At 44.8% G+C, this 15,432-nt stretch overlaps 1 protein-coding gene across 3 annotated transcripts in view; it reads right to left on the reverse strand.

Moving 5' to 3' along the window:
• The window catches only part of ASH1L (ASH1 like histone lysine methyltransferase), a 76,809-nt gene that overhangs the window by 15,667 nt on the left and 45,710 nt on the right, over positions 1-15,432 (reverse strand). The window contains exons 8-20 of one of the 3 annotated variants that reach the window (XR_013341318.1): positions 14,496-14,569; positions 12,909-12,954; positions 12,565-12,673; positions 10,435-10,641; positions 8,487-8,633; positions 7,175-7,283; positions 6,844-7,005; positions 6,548-6,642; positions 6,135-6,292; positions 2,632-2,784; positions 1,988-2,042; positions 1,758-1,889; positions 589-649 (exon numbers count right to left, since the gene is read on the reverse strand). Coding sequence is in view for 2 of the 3 variants with exons in the window: in XM_021532165.2 (XP_021387840.2) it covers positions 1,758-1,890; positions 1,988-2,042; positions 2,626-2,784; positions 6,135-6,292; positions 6,548-6,642; positions 6,844-7,005; positions 7,175-7,283; positions 8,487-8,633; positions 10,435-10,641; positions 12,565-12,673; positions 12,909-12,954; positions 14,496-14,569 (1,454 nt within the window). In the remaining variant the exon portion in view is untranslated. Of the gene's footprint in view, positions 1-588; positions 650-1,757; positions 1,891-1,987; positions 2,043-2,625; positions 2,785-6,134; positions 6,293-6,547; positions 6,643-6,843; positions 7,006-7,174; positions 7,284-8,486; positions 8,634-10,434; positions 10,642-12,564; positions 12,674-12,908; positions 12,955-14,495; positions 14,570-15,432 lie in introns of those variants that run through there. The other 2 variants (XM_021532166.2, XM_021532165.2) reach the window with 2 other exon arrangements.

Consider the following 15,432-nt stretch of genomic DNA (forward strand, 5'->3'; position numbering starts at 1 on the left):
TTCCTGCCGTAGTATTTCTGCAAAAATCACAAAAAAAAACCCCAAAAAAGCTTTATTTCCAAGTGCCATCCTGTTTAGTTCCTGTCCATGCATGCCTGGGCAGGAGTGGGCCTTGCGCAGCCGGCACACGTCCCGCCCCGTCGGGGACTTCCTGCCGTAGTATTTCTGCAAAAATCACAAAAAAACCCAAAAAAAGCTTTATTTCCAAGTGCCATCGTGTTTAGCTCCTGTCCATGCATGCCTGGGAGGCCTGTAGCCCCAAACCTGGGGTGACATCTCCATTTCCCTCCTGACTCTGGCCAGCCTTGCGCAGCCGGCACACGTCCTGCCCCGTCAGGGACTTCCTGCCGTAGTATTTCTGCAAAAATCACAAAAAAAACCCAAAAAAGCTTTATTTCCAAGTGCCATCCTGTTTAGATCCTGACTTTGCACACCTGGGCAGGAGTGGGCCTTGCGCAGCCGGCACACGTCCCACCCCGTCGGGGACTTCCTGCCATAGTATTTCTGCAAAAATAACAAAAAAACCCAAAAAAAGCTTTATTTCCAAGTGCCATCCTTTTAGATCCTGCCTGTGCACACCTGGGCAGGAGTGGGCCTTGTGCAGCCGGCACACGTCCCGCCCCGTCGGGGACTTCCTGCCGTAGTATTTCTGCAAAAATCACAAAAAACCCCAAAAAAAGCTTTATTTCCAAGTGCCATCCTGTTTAGCTCCTGTATGTGCACGCCTAAGAGGGGTTCTCCCTGCAGCTGCAGCCCCAAAGCTGGGGTGACATCTCCATCTCCCTCCTGGCTCTGGCCAGCAGGTGCATGGACGTGATGTGCACAGGGGAGGAACGGAGAGCAGCCCTGGGAGGAGGATTTGGGGTGATGGGTGACCAAAAAGTCAATGTGCCCTGGCCATGTGTGTTCACAGCCCAGAAACCAGCCCTGTCCTGGGCTGCATCCAAAGGAGCATGGGCAGCAGATCAAGGAAAGGGATTCTTCCTCTCTCATCTGCTCTCCTGAGACTCCACCTGAGGTGCTGTGTCCAGTTCCAGGACCCCCAATGGAGGAAGGACATGGAAGTGCTGGAGCTGAGGGGACTGGAGCCCCTTCCCTATGGAGCCAGGCTGGGAATGGTCAGCCTGGAGATGAGAAGGTTGTGTGGAGACCTCAGAGCCCCTTGCAGGGTCTGAAGAGGCTCCAGGGAAGATGGAGAAGGATCATTCATCAGGAACTGGAGTGACAGGACAAGGGGGAATGAGTTCAGACTGAAAAAGAGGAAATTTAGGGTGGCTATATGGGAGAAATTCCGCCCTGTGAGGGTGGAGGGGCCCTGGCACAGATGTCCAGACGAGCTGTGGCTGCTCCTGGATCCCTAGAAGGGTCCCAGGCCAGGCTGCCCAGAGCTTGGAGCAGCCTGGGACAGGGGAAGTTGTCCCTGCCCATGGCAAGGGGTGGAATGGGATGAGCTTTAAGGTCCTTTGCAACCATTCCATGATTCTGTGATTCCATGACATCTCATACTGAAAAAACAGGGTATCCCTTCCAAAAGGAACAGAAATTTCTTTAGGTCAGCTCTTCATGAGTGTCCTTGACCTTCTCTCTGACCTAGGGCAGTCAAGGGCTCATGATTTGCTACTGAGCCCTCATCAGGAATGGATCAGCACGAGTTCTCTTCCTCCAGAATAAATTTCTTCTTTCATTCCTGTAAGAGCATTAAAGGAGGGCACATCCCTGCTGCCAGTGCACAGCCATCAGACCAGACAGAACCTCACCTCTGCATTCCTGAAGACCTTCAGCATGTCCCCATCAAAAGCTTCCACAGTTTTGTAGTAACCAGTCAGGATCTGCTTCTCAATCGTGGCAAGGTCCAAGGGGTCAGAGATCTTTTCATAATAGTCTGCATTTCTACAACAGGAATGTTGGCACAATGTCAGGCTCGCCACTCAGCAATTCCCACTGTGCAAATCCATCAGAGAAGCAGCTCTGGGAAGGCAGCACTTACTTTTTCTTTGGGGGCAGGTTCAGGAGAGGAGCTGCCAGCGCCTGCCTGGAGGAGTCTGCAAGAGGAACAGAGCTTAGTGCCATCACTGGAGTGAAACTTCCAAAGAAAAGCAATTAACAACATTCAATCTGGGTTAAAAAAAGGCTTTTCTGTTATCTGAGCCATGGGGAATTTCAATGCTTCTGCATTTCTGGATGTTGGTAGCGCAAGGACAACAGTTTCTGATTTTTTCTGGAATTTTGAAAAATCAATTTCAAAGGACAGCAACATCTGCAGATTCTGGTGGTAAAGCAGGGTGTTGTGTTGAGGCTGAAGCAAAGTGATTACTGGCTCTGTTATCTGAGCCATGAGGAATTTCAATGCTTCTGCATTTCTGGATGTTGGTAGCGCAAGGACAACAGTTTCTGATTTTTTCTGGAATTTTGAAAAATCAATTTCAAAGGACAGCAACATCTGCAGATTCTGGTGGTAAAGCAGGGTGTTGTGTTGAGGCTGAAGCAAAGTGATTACTGGAAAGGGAAGACATTTTAAAAACCAGGAGTTACTTAACACCGTTATTTTTCTAGCATTTCCTATTCACAGAGTCCATTTCCTAAGGTTGAAAACACGCCCACAGCGATTTTTTTAAAGAGAATCACCTTCACCTTTGTAGGATATGATGCTGTCACATATCTCCTTGAAGATCTGAGCCAGGCGGGCGGCACGAGCCACCTCGAGGTTCTCCTCAGCCGCCGCCAAGCGCCGCGTCCGCACCGAGCGCGACGTCTGCAGCGCCGAGAACTGGGTCATGAACACGTCTGAGAGAGGGAGAGGGGCAGAGATTCACGTTACAACACTGGATTTCTGCACAAGTTCAAATGGGTTTTGTACGTGTGGGGTTAAATAACTTTGCTATAAAAATATGGGGTTTGTTTCTGTTAATTACGCTTAGGCATAGTAGTGGAAGAGCTGATATGTGTAAGATACATATTATAATATTGACTTTTCTTAAATGTTCAAATGGATTTTATATGTGTGATGTTAAAGTAACATCATTATATATATAGTTTTCAATATGTGATGTTAAAGTAACTTTCTTATAAGATATGGTTTTTATTTGTTAATTATGCTTAGACATAGTAGTGAAATAGCTGATAACTGTGCTATAGATACATATTACAACATTGGCTTTTTGCAAATGTTACAATGGATTTTATATGTGTGGTGTTAAATAACTTTGTTATATATAAAGTTTTCATATGTATGATGTTAAAATAACTTAAAAGGATATGGTTTTTATTTGTTAATTATGCCTAGACATAGTAGTGAAATAGCTGATAACTATTTGCTATAGATACATATTATAACATTGGCTTTTTGCACAAGTTCAAATGGATTTTGTGTGTGTGGTGCTAAATAACTTTGTTATAAAAATATGGGGTTTATTTCTGTTAATTACGCTTAGGCATAGTAGTGGAAGAGCTGATATGTGTAAGATACATATTATACATATTATAACATTGACTTTTCTCAAATGTTAAAATGGATTTTATATGTGTGATATTAAAGTAACTTCGTTATGTATAAATAGTTTTTATATGTGTGATATTAAAGCAAATTTGTTATATATATAGTTTTTATATGTGTGATGTTAAAGTAACTTTATTATAAAGATATGTTTTTTATTTGTTAATTATGCTTAGACATAGTGAAGTAGCTGATATAAGTATGTGCTATAGACATAATATGACTTTTTGGAAATGTTACAATGGATTTTATATATGTGGTGTTAAAGTAACCTTGTTATCTATATATATATAGTTTTTATTTCTGCTGTTAATTAAGCTTAACGAAATAGCTGATAGAAGTATATGTTATAGATATATATTATAATATGGCTTTTTGCAAATGTTAAAATGGATTTTATACATGTGGTGTCAAAGTAACTTTTTTACATAGTTTTTATTTCTATTGTTAATTAAGCTTAGTGAAATAGCTGATATAAGCATGTGTTATAGACTATTATAACATGGCTTTTTGCAAATGTTAAAATGGATTTTATACATGTGGTGTCAAAGTAACTCTGTTATACAGATATGCTTTTTAAAGAGGAGCCAAAACCACAGCCAAAGGCAGACCCAAGGAGGGACCATGTAAAATAGCTCCTGGAAGATGTAAACTAGTTATGCATATGCATAATAGTCTATGAATATGCAAGATAATGAATGGAAAAGGTATTTAAGGGGTATCCCTGAATATAACAATGTGCTCTTGGCTGAGGGCCATAATAACCTCTGCTCTATGGTCCTTGTCTCTTATTGTCCTTTATTAAACTTTTAAAATTTTCCCAGGAGAGTGAACGTGACTTTCACACTCCACATAAGTATTCCTTCCTAAACCAGAAATATGTAAGAGATCCAACCACAGCATCTTCTCTGGTGCAGCAACTCCAGCGTCGATTATTAAATGAAGATGTGTCCTGAGTTACAAGATGTGGTTGGGGGTGTGTATTTTATTTCCATCTGTTATCTTCTGTTAATTGTTAAAATTAACACTGTTTTACACTGTTAAAAGCAGGTGGGGCAGTTCTCTTCTGTTCACTGGGCAGTTTTATTTATGTCTTCCACAAACCAATCCTCCCTCCAGGAGATCTCTGCTGTTCATGGGCCATTAATTAATTATCTTCTGTTCATGGATCACTGAGTGTCCCTGCATGGCTGATGAAATTCCACCACCCCATGGGGAAATGCTCTGCCCACGGGGAGGAGCCAAGAATTCCTACTTGGATATAACCTGGGATTTTGGGACACCAGAACAGCTTTTCCCACTGCATTTCCAGAGGAGCAGCTTTCCTCCCACTGCATTCCCAGAGGAGCAGCTTTCCTCCCACTGCATTTCCAGAGGAGCAGCTTTCCTCCCACTGCATTCCCAGAGGAGCAGCTTTCCTCCCACTGCATTCCCAGAGGGGCCCAGGCCCATCTCCACCACCAGAAAAAAGGCTCATCTTCCTTTTTTTCAGAGGAAAACTCCTCCCTTGTCCAGGATCCTGCTCCAGCAGAAGCACAGGATCCTCCAGGATCCTGCAGGAGGGCTGAGCCACCATGGAATGGCACTGCAGCCACCTCCCCGACCCACGGGGTGCCAGGGCAAATTCTCTGTTAGTAGGTTGTTTTTTTTGTTTCTACTATTACATTTGTATTTTTAGCTGTCCTAGTAAAGAACTGTTATTCCTATTCCCATATCTTTGCCTTTTAATTTCAATTTTAATTCGGAGGGAGAGGGTTTACATTTTCCATTTCATTTTCATTTCCTGCCTTCCTCAGCAGACACCTGGCCTGTCAAACCAAGACAAATATGTACCAACATTGCAAGTCACTCATTCCAAGAATGGATTTACAGAGAGTTTTAACTCTTTGTGTCCTGGGCTGGCCTCATGTCTTGGCTTGTAAGATAAGCATGTATTCTATTGCCATCTGTTGGAGGTTGGGCAGTTTTCTTATCTCTTCCAAGGACAATGCCTCCCTCCAAGGAGATATCTTCTGTTAATGGGCCATGGAATGACTCACTGCATGACTGATAAAGTTACATCATCCATTGTGAGATGCTCCACCCAGAGGGAGGAGCCAAGCATCCTACCTGCATAAAATCAGCATTTTTTGGGACACTGGGCAGCCCTTTGCTGGATTCCCAGAGGAGCAGCTTCTTCTCTGCTGGATCCCCAGAGGAAGACCAGGCCCAACTATTATCAGACCTTCAGGGAAAACTCCACCCTTCTTCAGCAGCATTTCATCTGCCCCTCCAGGAGGAGCAGCCACCATTTAACTGGACTATTCCCAACACCCTGACTCCTCAGGGTGTCAGGTTTCTGACTCTATCAGTAATTTTGTTTGTACTAATTACATTTTTATTATTATTTTTTAAATTTAGTTTTTCTCCTAGTAAAGAACTATTATTCCCATTCCCATATCTTGCCTGAGAGCCTTTTTGAAAATTGTGGTAATTCGGAGGGAGGAGATTTACCTTTTCCATTTCACAGGAGGCTTTTGCCTTCCTTCACAGACACCTGGCTTGTCAAACCAAGACAAATATGTACCAACATTGCAAGTTACTCATTCCAAGAATGGATTTGCATAGAGTTTTAACTCTTTGTGTCCCGGGGTGGCCTCACCTGATTTGATGTTGCCGTCGTCGCGGCAGATCCCGTTCCAGCGCGTGTACAGCGAGGAGCTGTGCATGCTGTCACTGACGTGCTTCACCTCCTCCTGCTTCTGCCTGATCTTCTCCCAGTTCCGTACCAAGAACACGTGGTGTTTCAGCACAAAATTCCTGCAGAGATTAGGCAGCTATTCAAGAAGCTGTTTTTACTGGGAAATTCATTCTTTAATGTGGGGGAAAAGCTGGATATTCAGAGGTGTATCCTGCGTCTTCTCTCCTCAGTGGAGAGCAATTCCAGCCTGGCTGGTAAAGGAGAACTAAGCTGCACCCTCAGAAATTTCACCATGATCCATCTTCTAGAAGAAGACACCAGTATTTGCACAGCACTCCATTTCTGAGGCAAATCCCCCTGAAATCAGCCCTTACCTTTCCCTGTTAGACATGGGCTTCATCTGCAGCTGAGGTGTCAGCCTGGTTGGGGCGTTCACGCTTTCACTGGGTTCCTCGGGGATGTGGCCCCTCTGGAAAAAGAGATTGTTCTGATAGACAGGAAAAACTGTGCCAAGAACTCAGCAAAGCAGCCCTGAGACAGAGCCTGCAGCATTACTCTACTGTACTTCTGTTTAAAGTTTCTGTTTCAAGTTTAAAATTTACAAAACGACCACTTTTTGGTCTGGTGGCACAGACTGATTTCCCACCCAAGCTCTGTCTTTCCTACTTACTCTCTTCTTTAGTTTGTGCTTTGACTTCCTCTTCTCTTTCGACCTCCCAGGTCTTCTGTGGGTGCTCACAGGCTGGTTGCTTTTGCTTGAGAGTCCATTCATGCGTTGACTTTTACCCCCAATTATTCCTCTGCATTTGTCAAAGCCACATTTGCAGAGTTGCTTTGAGGGAAAAAAAAAAAAATCAAATAAACCCCAAATGTTTAGATTCATTCTCAATATTAAAACATTTTCTGCCTAATACAACGTGACGGGTTTTGTTAATTTTTACACTTTACAGAACTGTTAGGCCTCAGTGAGATTTTTTTCAAGGTCTCACAGGGGTTTTTACCTGCTTTTCAACATTAAATGAGTGGAAGTTGTAGTCATAGGTGAGCTCAGTCCCAGCAGGCATGTCCTTCAGTGCATAGAGCCCAATCCGATACACACCGTTCACAGACCTGGGGAAAATACAATCAAATACCCAAAAATTCAACATAAAACCATCTTTGTGCACAGAGTGGCAGTGTTAGAGACAGGCAGCAACACCTCTGCCGTGCCCTGGCTTATGCTTGTGCATTTCTTTTATTTATCTCTTACAATAAACTATGGCAGTGGGAAGACATAGCCCCCTGTCCTGTCACTCCAGGACATAAATAAAATAAATAATTGGAAATAACCTCTCTCCATCTTCCCTGCAGCTCCTTCAGGTACCAGAAGGACACAATTAGGACACTTGGGGCTCTTCTTCTCCAGGCTGAACCACCCCAGTTCTCTCAGCCTTTCCTCATAGCACAGCTGCTCTTTCCCTCTAATAAATTTGGTGCCTCCTCCAGACCCTCCAATAGCTCCACGTCCTTCCTGCGGAGTTTTCCTTTCAGATCCAGTCACTTGTGGCAATTTGCATTTATAGGACAGATGATCCATTTCAAACATTAATCACCCCTCAATACTGGACTGAGAAAAACTTGGTTAACCAAAACCCCCAGAATTCTGCCTCAGACTGGAGGCAGCTCTGCAAGGAGGGGCCTCACCTGAGCAGGGCAGAATCCCCTCTATCTCTTCAACTATTTTATTTTGAGTTGGATTTTCATGTTTAAAACTTTATTGTTGCTTAAATCTAGAATCACTTGAGAACCATGAGCTACTCTGATGTGCAGTGACTCCTGTTCCACCATTTGCCATTTCCCTGCAAATCACTCACTACAAATCCCTCAGCAGTACTTCCTCCTAAGTGCTGGTGTGCTGGAATCCCATTATTTCTTTTTTAACCCTGCTTTAAAAAAATATTTGAATTGTCAAAACAAAGGGTTTATACACAGATAGACGATTTTAGAGCATTACCCAGGCTTCAACCTTCACAGCAGATTAAGAGTGTGAAAAGCAGCAATACTGGGAGGGAAAGAGCCCAGCGTAACCAGAAAAGCTGGGAGGGAAATATCCCAGTGCGACATCCAGCAGTGCTGGATCTGCCAGCAAACTTGGATCCTGCCTCCAAAGCATCCAGCACTCACCAACACCACACAGCTTCTCTTGAGCACCGTGTAAAGATTATTTCCAGCTCGATTCCCTCCCTGTTTTTAGATCTGAGTCCCTCAGCTGAACTGGCTCTCTCCCTCTCTGGGCACACGGGTTCTCCCAGGGAGCAGAACGCCCCTGCTCACCATTTCTGCATCTCGCAGTTGGGGTTGCAGCTGTGGTTGATGAAGCGAGCCTCGTTGCCCATGCGGTAGCTGTCGATGACCATGCCACTGTCCAGGTTCAGGCAGTAATGGTCGCTGTGGTTGTGGTACTGCTCAATCATCCGGTTCCTGGGGGCAACACAGGGTGCAGCTCGTCATTCTGCTTGTCCCCACACAAACCTCTCAGAGAGGGTTTGGAAGAAAAAGCATTGATAATCTTTTATATTTGATAGAACTGTGGTGACCAGGGAAAGCTGGACAGGGTAGAATGCACATCCAACCTGTGTGATTAATGCAATGTTCTCCATTTATTCCAGAGAAGATGGCAGTTTTTATACACTTCTATATAGTCTGATTGGCACGCTAACATTGTTTACCTTTGCCTTAAGGTGGTCAGGCTTTTCACGCTGCAGCTCTACCCTAATTCACACTCAGACAGCTCATTACTTTGTAATTACCTTAACATAATTTCTGACTGCGCCACAACTGAATTCTCACTGCATCAAAGGCTTCCAGGCCCCACCAAGGCCACTCATCAATGCCTAGTCCAAGTAGGTAGAGCTCAATTCTCACTCCAGACATAAATCATGCCCTCTCTCCCTCAGAAATTCTGCAACAACTGTGCACCTAGAGATGGAGGGAAACCCTTATTGTACCTATTTTTATAAGTCAAGGTCAATGACAGAGCTTGGGTTAGAATTCAGAAATTTGCTCTTCTGGAATGCCCCCTTTTGAGTCCTGTGGCAAACACATTTCTCTCTCCCTCTCAGGACTTTTCACAGAGGTGCACAGAGAGAAATGAAAGAGAAAACAATTTCTATTTCTGCTTCTTGTTTTTCCTATGTGTTTGGAGAATTGTTTACCTGGAGTGAGTGCTTGATTGGATTCTGGTGAGGATTGTTTGAGCCTGATGGCCAATCCAACCCACCTGGGGCTGGGCTCTCAGAGAGGGTCACAAATTGTGTTAGAGTCAGAGAAAGTAGCGTGTAGTTTTAGTGTCTTCCTTTTATATAGCATATTAGTGTATTTTAGCATAGTTATAATAAAGAAATAATTCAGCCTTCTGAATTGAGTCAGACATCCTCATTTCTTCTCATTGGGTTTGCCTGCATTAACAATAGAGTCCTGCAGATTATTTGTAGAAATTTCATGTATGGAAGAGAAAATGCAAGTGTGCATTCCTTGGGGTGTCTGTAACAACCAGCTTCCTCCTGAGTGGGCAGCATCTGGAATCACATCCATGGATCACAAGAGCACAGGGACAGGGGTCAGGGTTTATCTCTGTGTGAGGAGAATGCAGCTGAGAGCAGCAAGTCCCTCCAATCTCAAATATCCCACGGAATTAACAAGACAATTTCTTTCCATGCTTCCACTTGTTCTTTTTCCTTCACATTTTTTTGCAGAAGCCCATGCTCCTTGCAGCCCCACTCTGGCCCTCAGTTCCACCTGGTGCAGCCCAAATCCTGCAGAGTTCTCCTCTCACATCCAGTCACTTGTGGCATTTGGCATTTATGGGGCAGATGAGGAAGATGATCCATTTCAAACATTATTCACCCCTCTTTTCTGGACTGAGAATAATTTGGTTAACCAAAACCCTCGGAATTCTTCCTGGGCAGGTTCTGGAATCACATCCATGGATCACAAGAGCACAGGGACAGGGGTCAGGGTTTATCTCTGTGTGAGGAGACTGCAGCTGCCTTCTGGTGGCATTTTGCATTTATAGGGCAGATGAGGAAGATGATCCATTTCAAACATTAATCACCCCTCAATACTGCACTGAGAAAAACTTGGTTAACCAAAACCCCCAGAATTCCAAACCTTCCTTTTCCCCCTCGTTCTCCTGCTTTAGGATAACCCAACCACAACCGCAGACGCTAAAAATAATTCATGGGCCTTTGCATGCGAAAAAGCAACAAATCAATGTTGGCACCTGAATTCTTGCTCGCTAACAACTTCTCCCAGATACTCGATGATGAACTGTCCTGCTTTCAGGGGCTCTTTGGTGCGGATGCCCCATCCCTTCTCCTCGGCCCGGAACCTCTCCAGGCACTGCACCCACTCGTGCCTCTGGATGCGCTGGTTGCAGCACTGCTCCCCGCAGGGGCACGTGTTGGGGGAACACTCGGCGAAGATCATCCTAAAAAGGGACGACACACAACGTGAAGGCAGGGGAAGGGTGCTCTGGGATAAAAGCATAAATGTGAAGGTAATAAGAAAATAAGAATAAATGCGATAATAAATAAAAATAAAAAATCAATATATGAAATTGAGATATAAATATATACATCATCACATAAGTAATATATAATAATTTATAGCTATTAAATCAAGCTATAAATATATACATAACCACAAACATAATATATAATTATTCATAAATATTAAAAACATAAATATATAAAATTTTATAAATATATAAAACTTTATAAATATATCAAACTTTAATATAATTACAAATATATACTTATATATAAATATATAAAATATATTTATATATATTTTTATAAATATAACAATTATAAATATAAAATATAGAAACATAAAATTATATACATTTTATATAATTATTTATATATGTGATTTCAATTTATTTATATATATTTTATATTATTTATATAAAATACATAAATATATAAAAATGCATATAGGTTATATATAGTAATTCATATCGATCTATAAATCAACAATAAATCAATATAAAATAAATTTATAAATCAAGAAAAAATCAGTATTATATATATTATGTATATATGAATCAATAATAAATCAATACATTAAAAAAAATTAATAATAACAAAACAGAAGTAATTGAAGAACTAAAATACTTCTTGTTTTCAAGATGCAATTCACACAGTGATTCCCTGCCTAGCTCTCACTGCCATTCATAGGGCAAAAAGGAGATTTTAATGGGATCTGCCGTTCAAAGGGCAAAAAGGAGATTTTAATGGGATCTGCCATTCAAAGGGCAAAAAGGAGATTTTAATGGGATCTGCCGTTCAAAGGGCAAAAAGGAGATTTTAATGGGATCTGCTGTTCAAAAGGTAAAAAGGAGATTTTATTGGGATTTCCTCCGGAGAAGGGGCAGGGCAGGGCTGGGACTCACCTGGCGCAGGTGCAGCTCCTGCAGGCTGTGCCCCGGGCAAGGGGCCGGGCCGGGCACTGCCCCTGTGCCTGCCCGTGGCCAAGTGGCCACTCTGAGCCCCCAGAGCACCGGGCACAGCTCGGGGGGACACGAGGACTGGGGGGGACACGAGGCCAAGGGGGGGACACGAGCCCAGGAGGGGGACATGAGCCCAGAGACCCTCCCAGTTGGGGACACAAGCCCAGTTGGGGACACAAGCTCAGGAGGGGACATGAGCTCAGGGTCCCTCCCCAGGGAGGGGACACAAGCCCAGGGAGGGGACACGAGCCCAGTTGGGGACACGAGCCCAAGGTCCCTCCCTAGTGGGGGACACAAGCCCGGGGGGGACACGAACCCAAGGTCCCTCCCAATGGGGGGGACACGAGGCCAGGGACCCTCCCAGTTGGGGACAAGAGCCCAGTTGGGGACACAAGCCCAAGGTCCCTCCCTAGTGGGGGACACGAGGCCAAGGGGGGACACGAGCCCAGGGAGGGGACACGAGTGCAGGGGAGACAGAAGCCCAGGGTCCTTCCCCAGGGGGGACAAGAGCCCAAGGGGGGACACGAGCCCAGTTGGGGACACGAGCCCCGTTGGGGACACGAGCCCCGTTGGGGACACGAGCCCAGGGAGGGGACACGAGCCCCGTTGGGGACACAAGCCCAGGGTCCCTCCCCAGGGGCAGCAGCTGGAGCTGCTCCTGTGGCTGCTCCACCATGCCAGGGCTGGAAGGATCCACAGCCTGGAGCTGGGAGGGAACTGGTCAAACTGGGAGCAGCTGGGAGTGGCTGTGAAGGGGCCTCAGTGACAATCTGGGGGACCCCAGAGCTGCTCCAGGAGGGTCCAAGTGGGAATTTCCCTCGCTGGGATGATGGCTTTGTTGCTGGGGTGCACCCAGCAGAACTCTTGCTAGGAGATGATGAGGAAGAATCCATTTCTAACCTGTTCAGACAATCCTCCACACAGCCCTTCCCACTGTCATCCTCTGGTTTCTTACAGTTGCACGTGGTGGCCTCGTAGCCAGAGAGAGGTTTGACATCCACGTAGACATCTGGAGGGAAAAAAAAAAAAGAAAAAAGAAAAGAAAAACAAACCCAAATAGGGAAAAGAATTCTTTTCAGGTGAAAAACCAGAACTGTTTATCTACAGTATTATCATTCCAATCAGTAAAGTAAAAAAAAAAGCCAGGTGGAAGTGTCTTTGGTAGGACAAAGAGCAGGACAGAAAGGAGGGTGTCACACGAAAATTCCACAGTTATCACAGTTTAGTAATAAGATTTTACTTACTGGAACGGATTTTTTTATAAAGTGGGACATCTGGCTTTTTATACAACTAAAAGGAAGAGAAAGAATATTTTAATACATTGCATAAGTGCATCTGTTATTCAAAAGGAGCAGGGAAATTATGTTCTGTACATAGGCAACTGTTCCGTAATCATTACTAGAAATCTGTGTTCTCTTTGGGCTCAGACTGCATTAACAAATAGGTCACAAGAACAACCTGAAGCAGCAGAATTTGGGCTTGGTGAGACAGTGGAGCAGTTTGTTCATTCTGTCTGTCCAGAGCAATGTGACAAAGAGCTGTCCTGAGGACAGGCTCCCCTGAGCAGGGCTTAGAAGAAGAGGAATTATTTATATCTACTTTGGAGAAACCATCTTTGGTGGAATCACCATGTGCCAATGCTTAAAAAAGTGAAAACAAAAAAAAAATCAAGGTGCTGATTTATCAAAGTGACTCGATGATCTGAAGGGTTTTTCCCAATCTAAAGGATTTTGGGATTCCGTAAGAACTTTGAGTACAGGTGGGAGCCACGAGAAATGCAGATTCATCTTCTCTGCAGAGATGATGGGAAGGGAAAGGAGAGCTTACTTTACAATTCATTATTTCATCTATATTCCAGCCTGTCAAACAAGCTTTAAGGAATAATTTCCAATTATTCTCTATTTCACACACATTTCCTGCTCTAAGAACCTTCCTTCGGTGACCCTCGTGGCCCACAGGAACAACCCAGACATCTCCACACCCCTGTGCAGAGAAACTCCTCTGCAAGGGCCTCCAATATTCCAGGGAGAGCTGGGGAATGTCAAGGAAACAGATTCCATCTATTTATTACTCATAAAATACTGAACAGATGAGACAGGCATTGTCAGTCCATGGCAAGAAAAGTGTCCTCAGCTGAAATGTTCCCAGTGCTCCTGACTTGAGGATCAGATTCCAGGGGTGTTGGAGTGCAGCTGGAGCCACAGCACCTGGCAATGTGTCCTGCTCATTTACCTGCTCAAGTTACACCTCTGAGAGCACTTTCCCACCACAGAGCTGAGGGCAGATTCTCCCTTAAATCCTGTGGTAAATCACTTGGTGAAAACATCTCAGGGAAAAAAAAAAAAAAAAAATCCTATTTTTAAGCTTGCACATATTTAAAGCTCTTTAAAAAAGAACGAGACTGTTAAACAGTTTCTCCTCTTTCCTCGGTATGAAAATTTCAGCTCGCAAGTGAAAAATAAATTCCACTCTGCTGGGATTGATCCAAGAAAAACAAGGCCTGAAATTTCTCAGTGCTGCTGGCAGTACATCCCAATTCTCCCGAGGCGTGTCTGAAACCAGCACTGCCAAAATAAAAGTCTGCAGCCAAATTAATGACTTTTTTTCAGAGCAGAAACTCACAGGGTTGCTATTTTGCAGGAGATGGAATAATGGGAATTTTCAAGGTGAAGTACATATGCAAATCCCTTCTCCCCTCGCGCAGCTGGGATGTGTTAACAGGCTCCGGGTGTTGCTGTTTCCTTCCCATCCCAACCTTGGCAACCCCCGAGCGCTGCTGTTTCCTTCTGATCCCAAAATCTTGGCAACCCCAGTGACTTCTTATCTCCTACCTGGTTGTGTTTCCACTGCCAGAGGATGTCGTAAGGCAGCTGGAAGTCGATTCTCTTTTGTCTGAGGTACTTCCCTGGAACCACAAAAACATTTGTAAGGGGCACACACTCACAGCCACATGTCCTGAGAGAAGGGAGCTGCCCCCAGGCACCGGCCAGGCTCTGGCAGGGCCTCTCAGGGCACAGAGGAGAGGGGCAGAAGCCTCTGAGAAGATCCTGGATGTCCCAGGGAACCCCCCCCGGACACAGATCCAGGTCCTGTTCTCCTGTCCTGCTCAGGAGGGGACTCCATGGACAGCAAGGGATGGGAAGGAGATGGGTCAGACCCACCACGGCCAGCCCAGGACAGAACTGACCACAACACCTGACAGCACTACCACACCTGGAACAACTGACCACAACAGCTGACAGCACTGACCACACCTGAAACAACTGACCACAACACCTGACAGCACTGACCACACCTGGAACAACTGACCACACCTGGAACAACTGACCAAACCTGAAACAACTGACCACAACACCTGAAACAACTGACCACAACACCTGGAACAACTGACCACAACAGCTGACAGCACTGACCACACCTGAAACAACTGACCACAACAGCTGACAGCACTGACCACACCTGAAACAACTGACCACACCTGGAACAACTGACCAAACCTGAAACAACTGACCACAACACCTGGAACAACTGACCACAACAGCTGACAGCACTGACCACACCTGAAACAACTGACCACAACAGCTGACAGCACTGACCACACCTGAAACAACTGACCACAACACCTAACAGCACTGACCACACCTGGAACAACTGACCACACCTGGAACAACTGACCACACCTGAATCAACTGACCAAACCTGAAACAACTGACCACAACAGCTGACAGCACTGACCACAACAGCTGACAGCACTGACCACACCTGAAA

The sequence above is a fragment of the Lonchura striata genome, chromosome 33 (assembly GCF_046129695.1).
Source record: "Lonchura striata isolate bLonStr1 chromosome 33, bLonStr1.mat, whole genome shotgun sequence".
In the NCBI taxonomy this organism is placed as follows: Eukaryota; Metazoa; Chordata; class Aves; order Passeriformes; family Estrildidae; genus Lonchura; species Lonchura striata.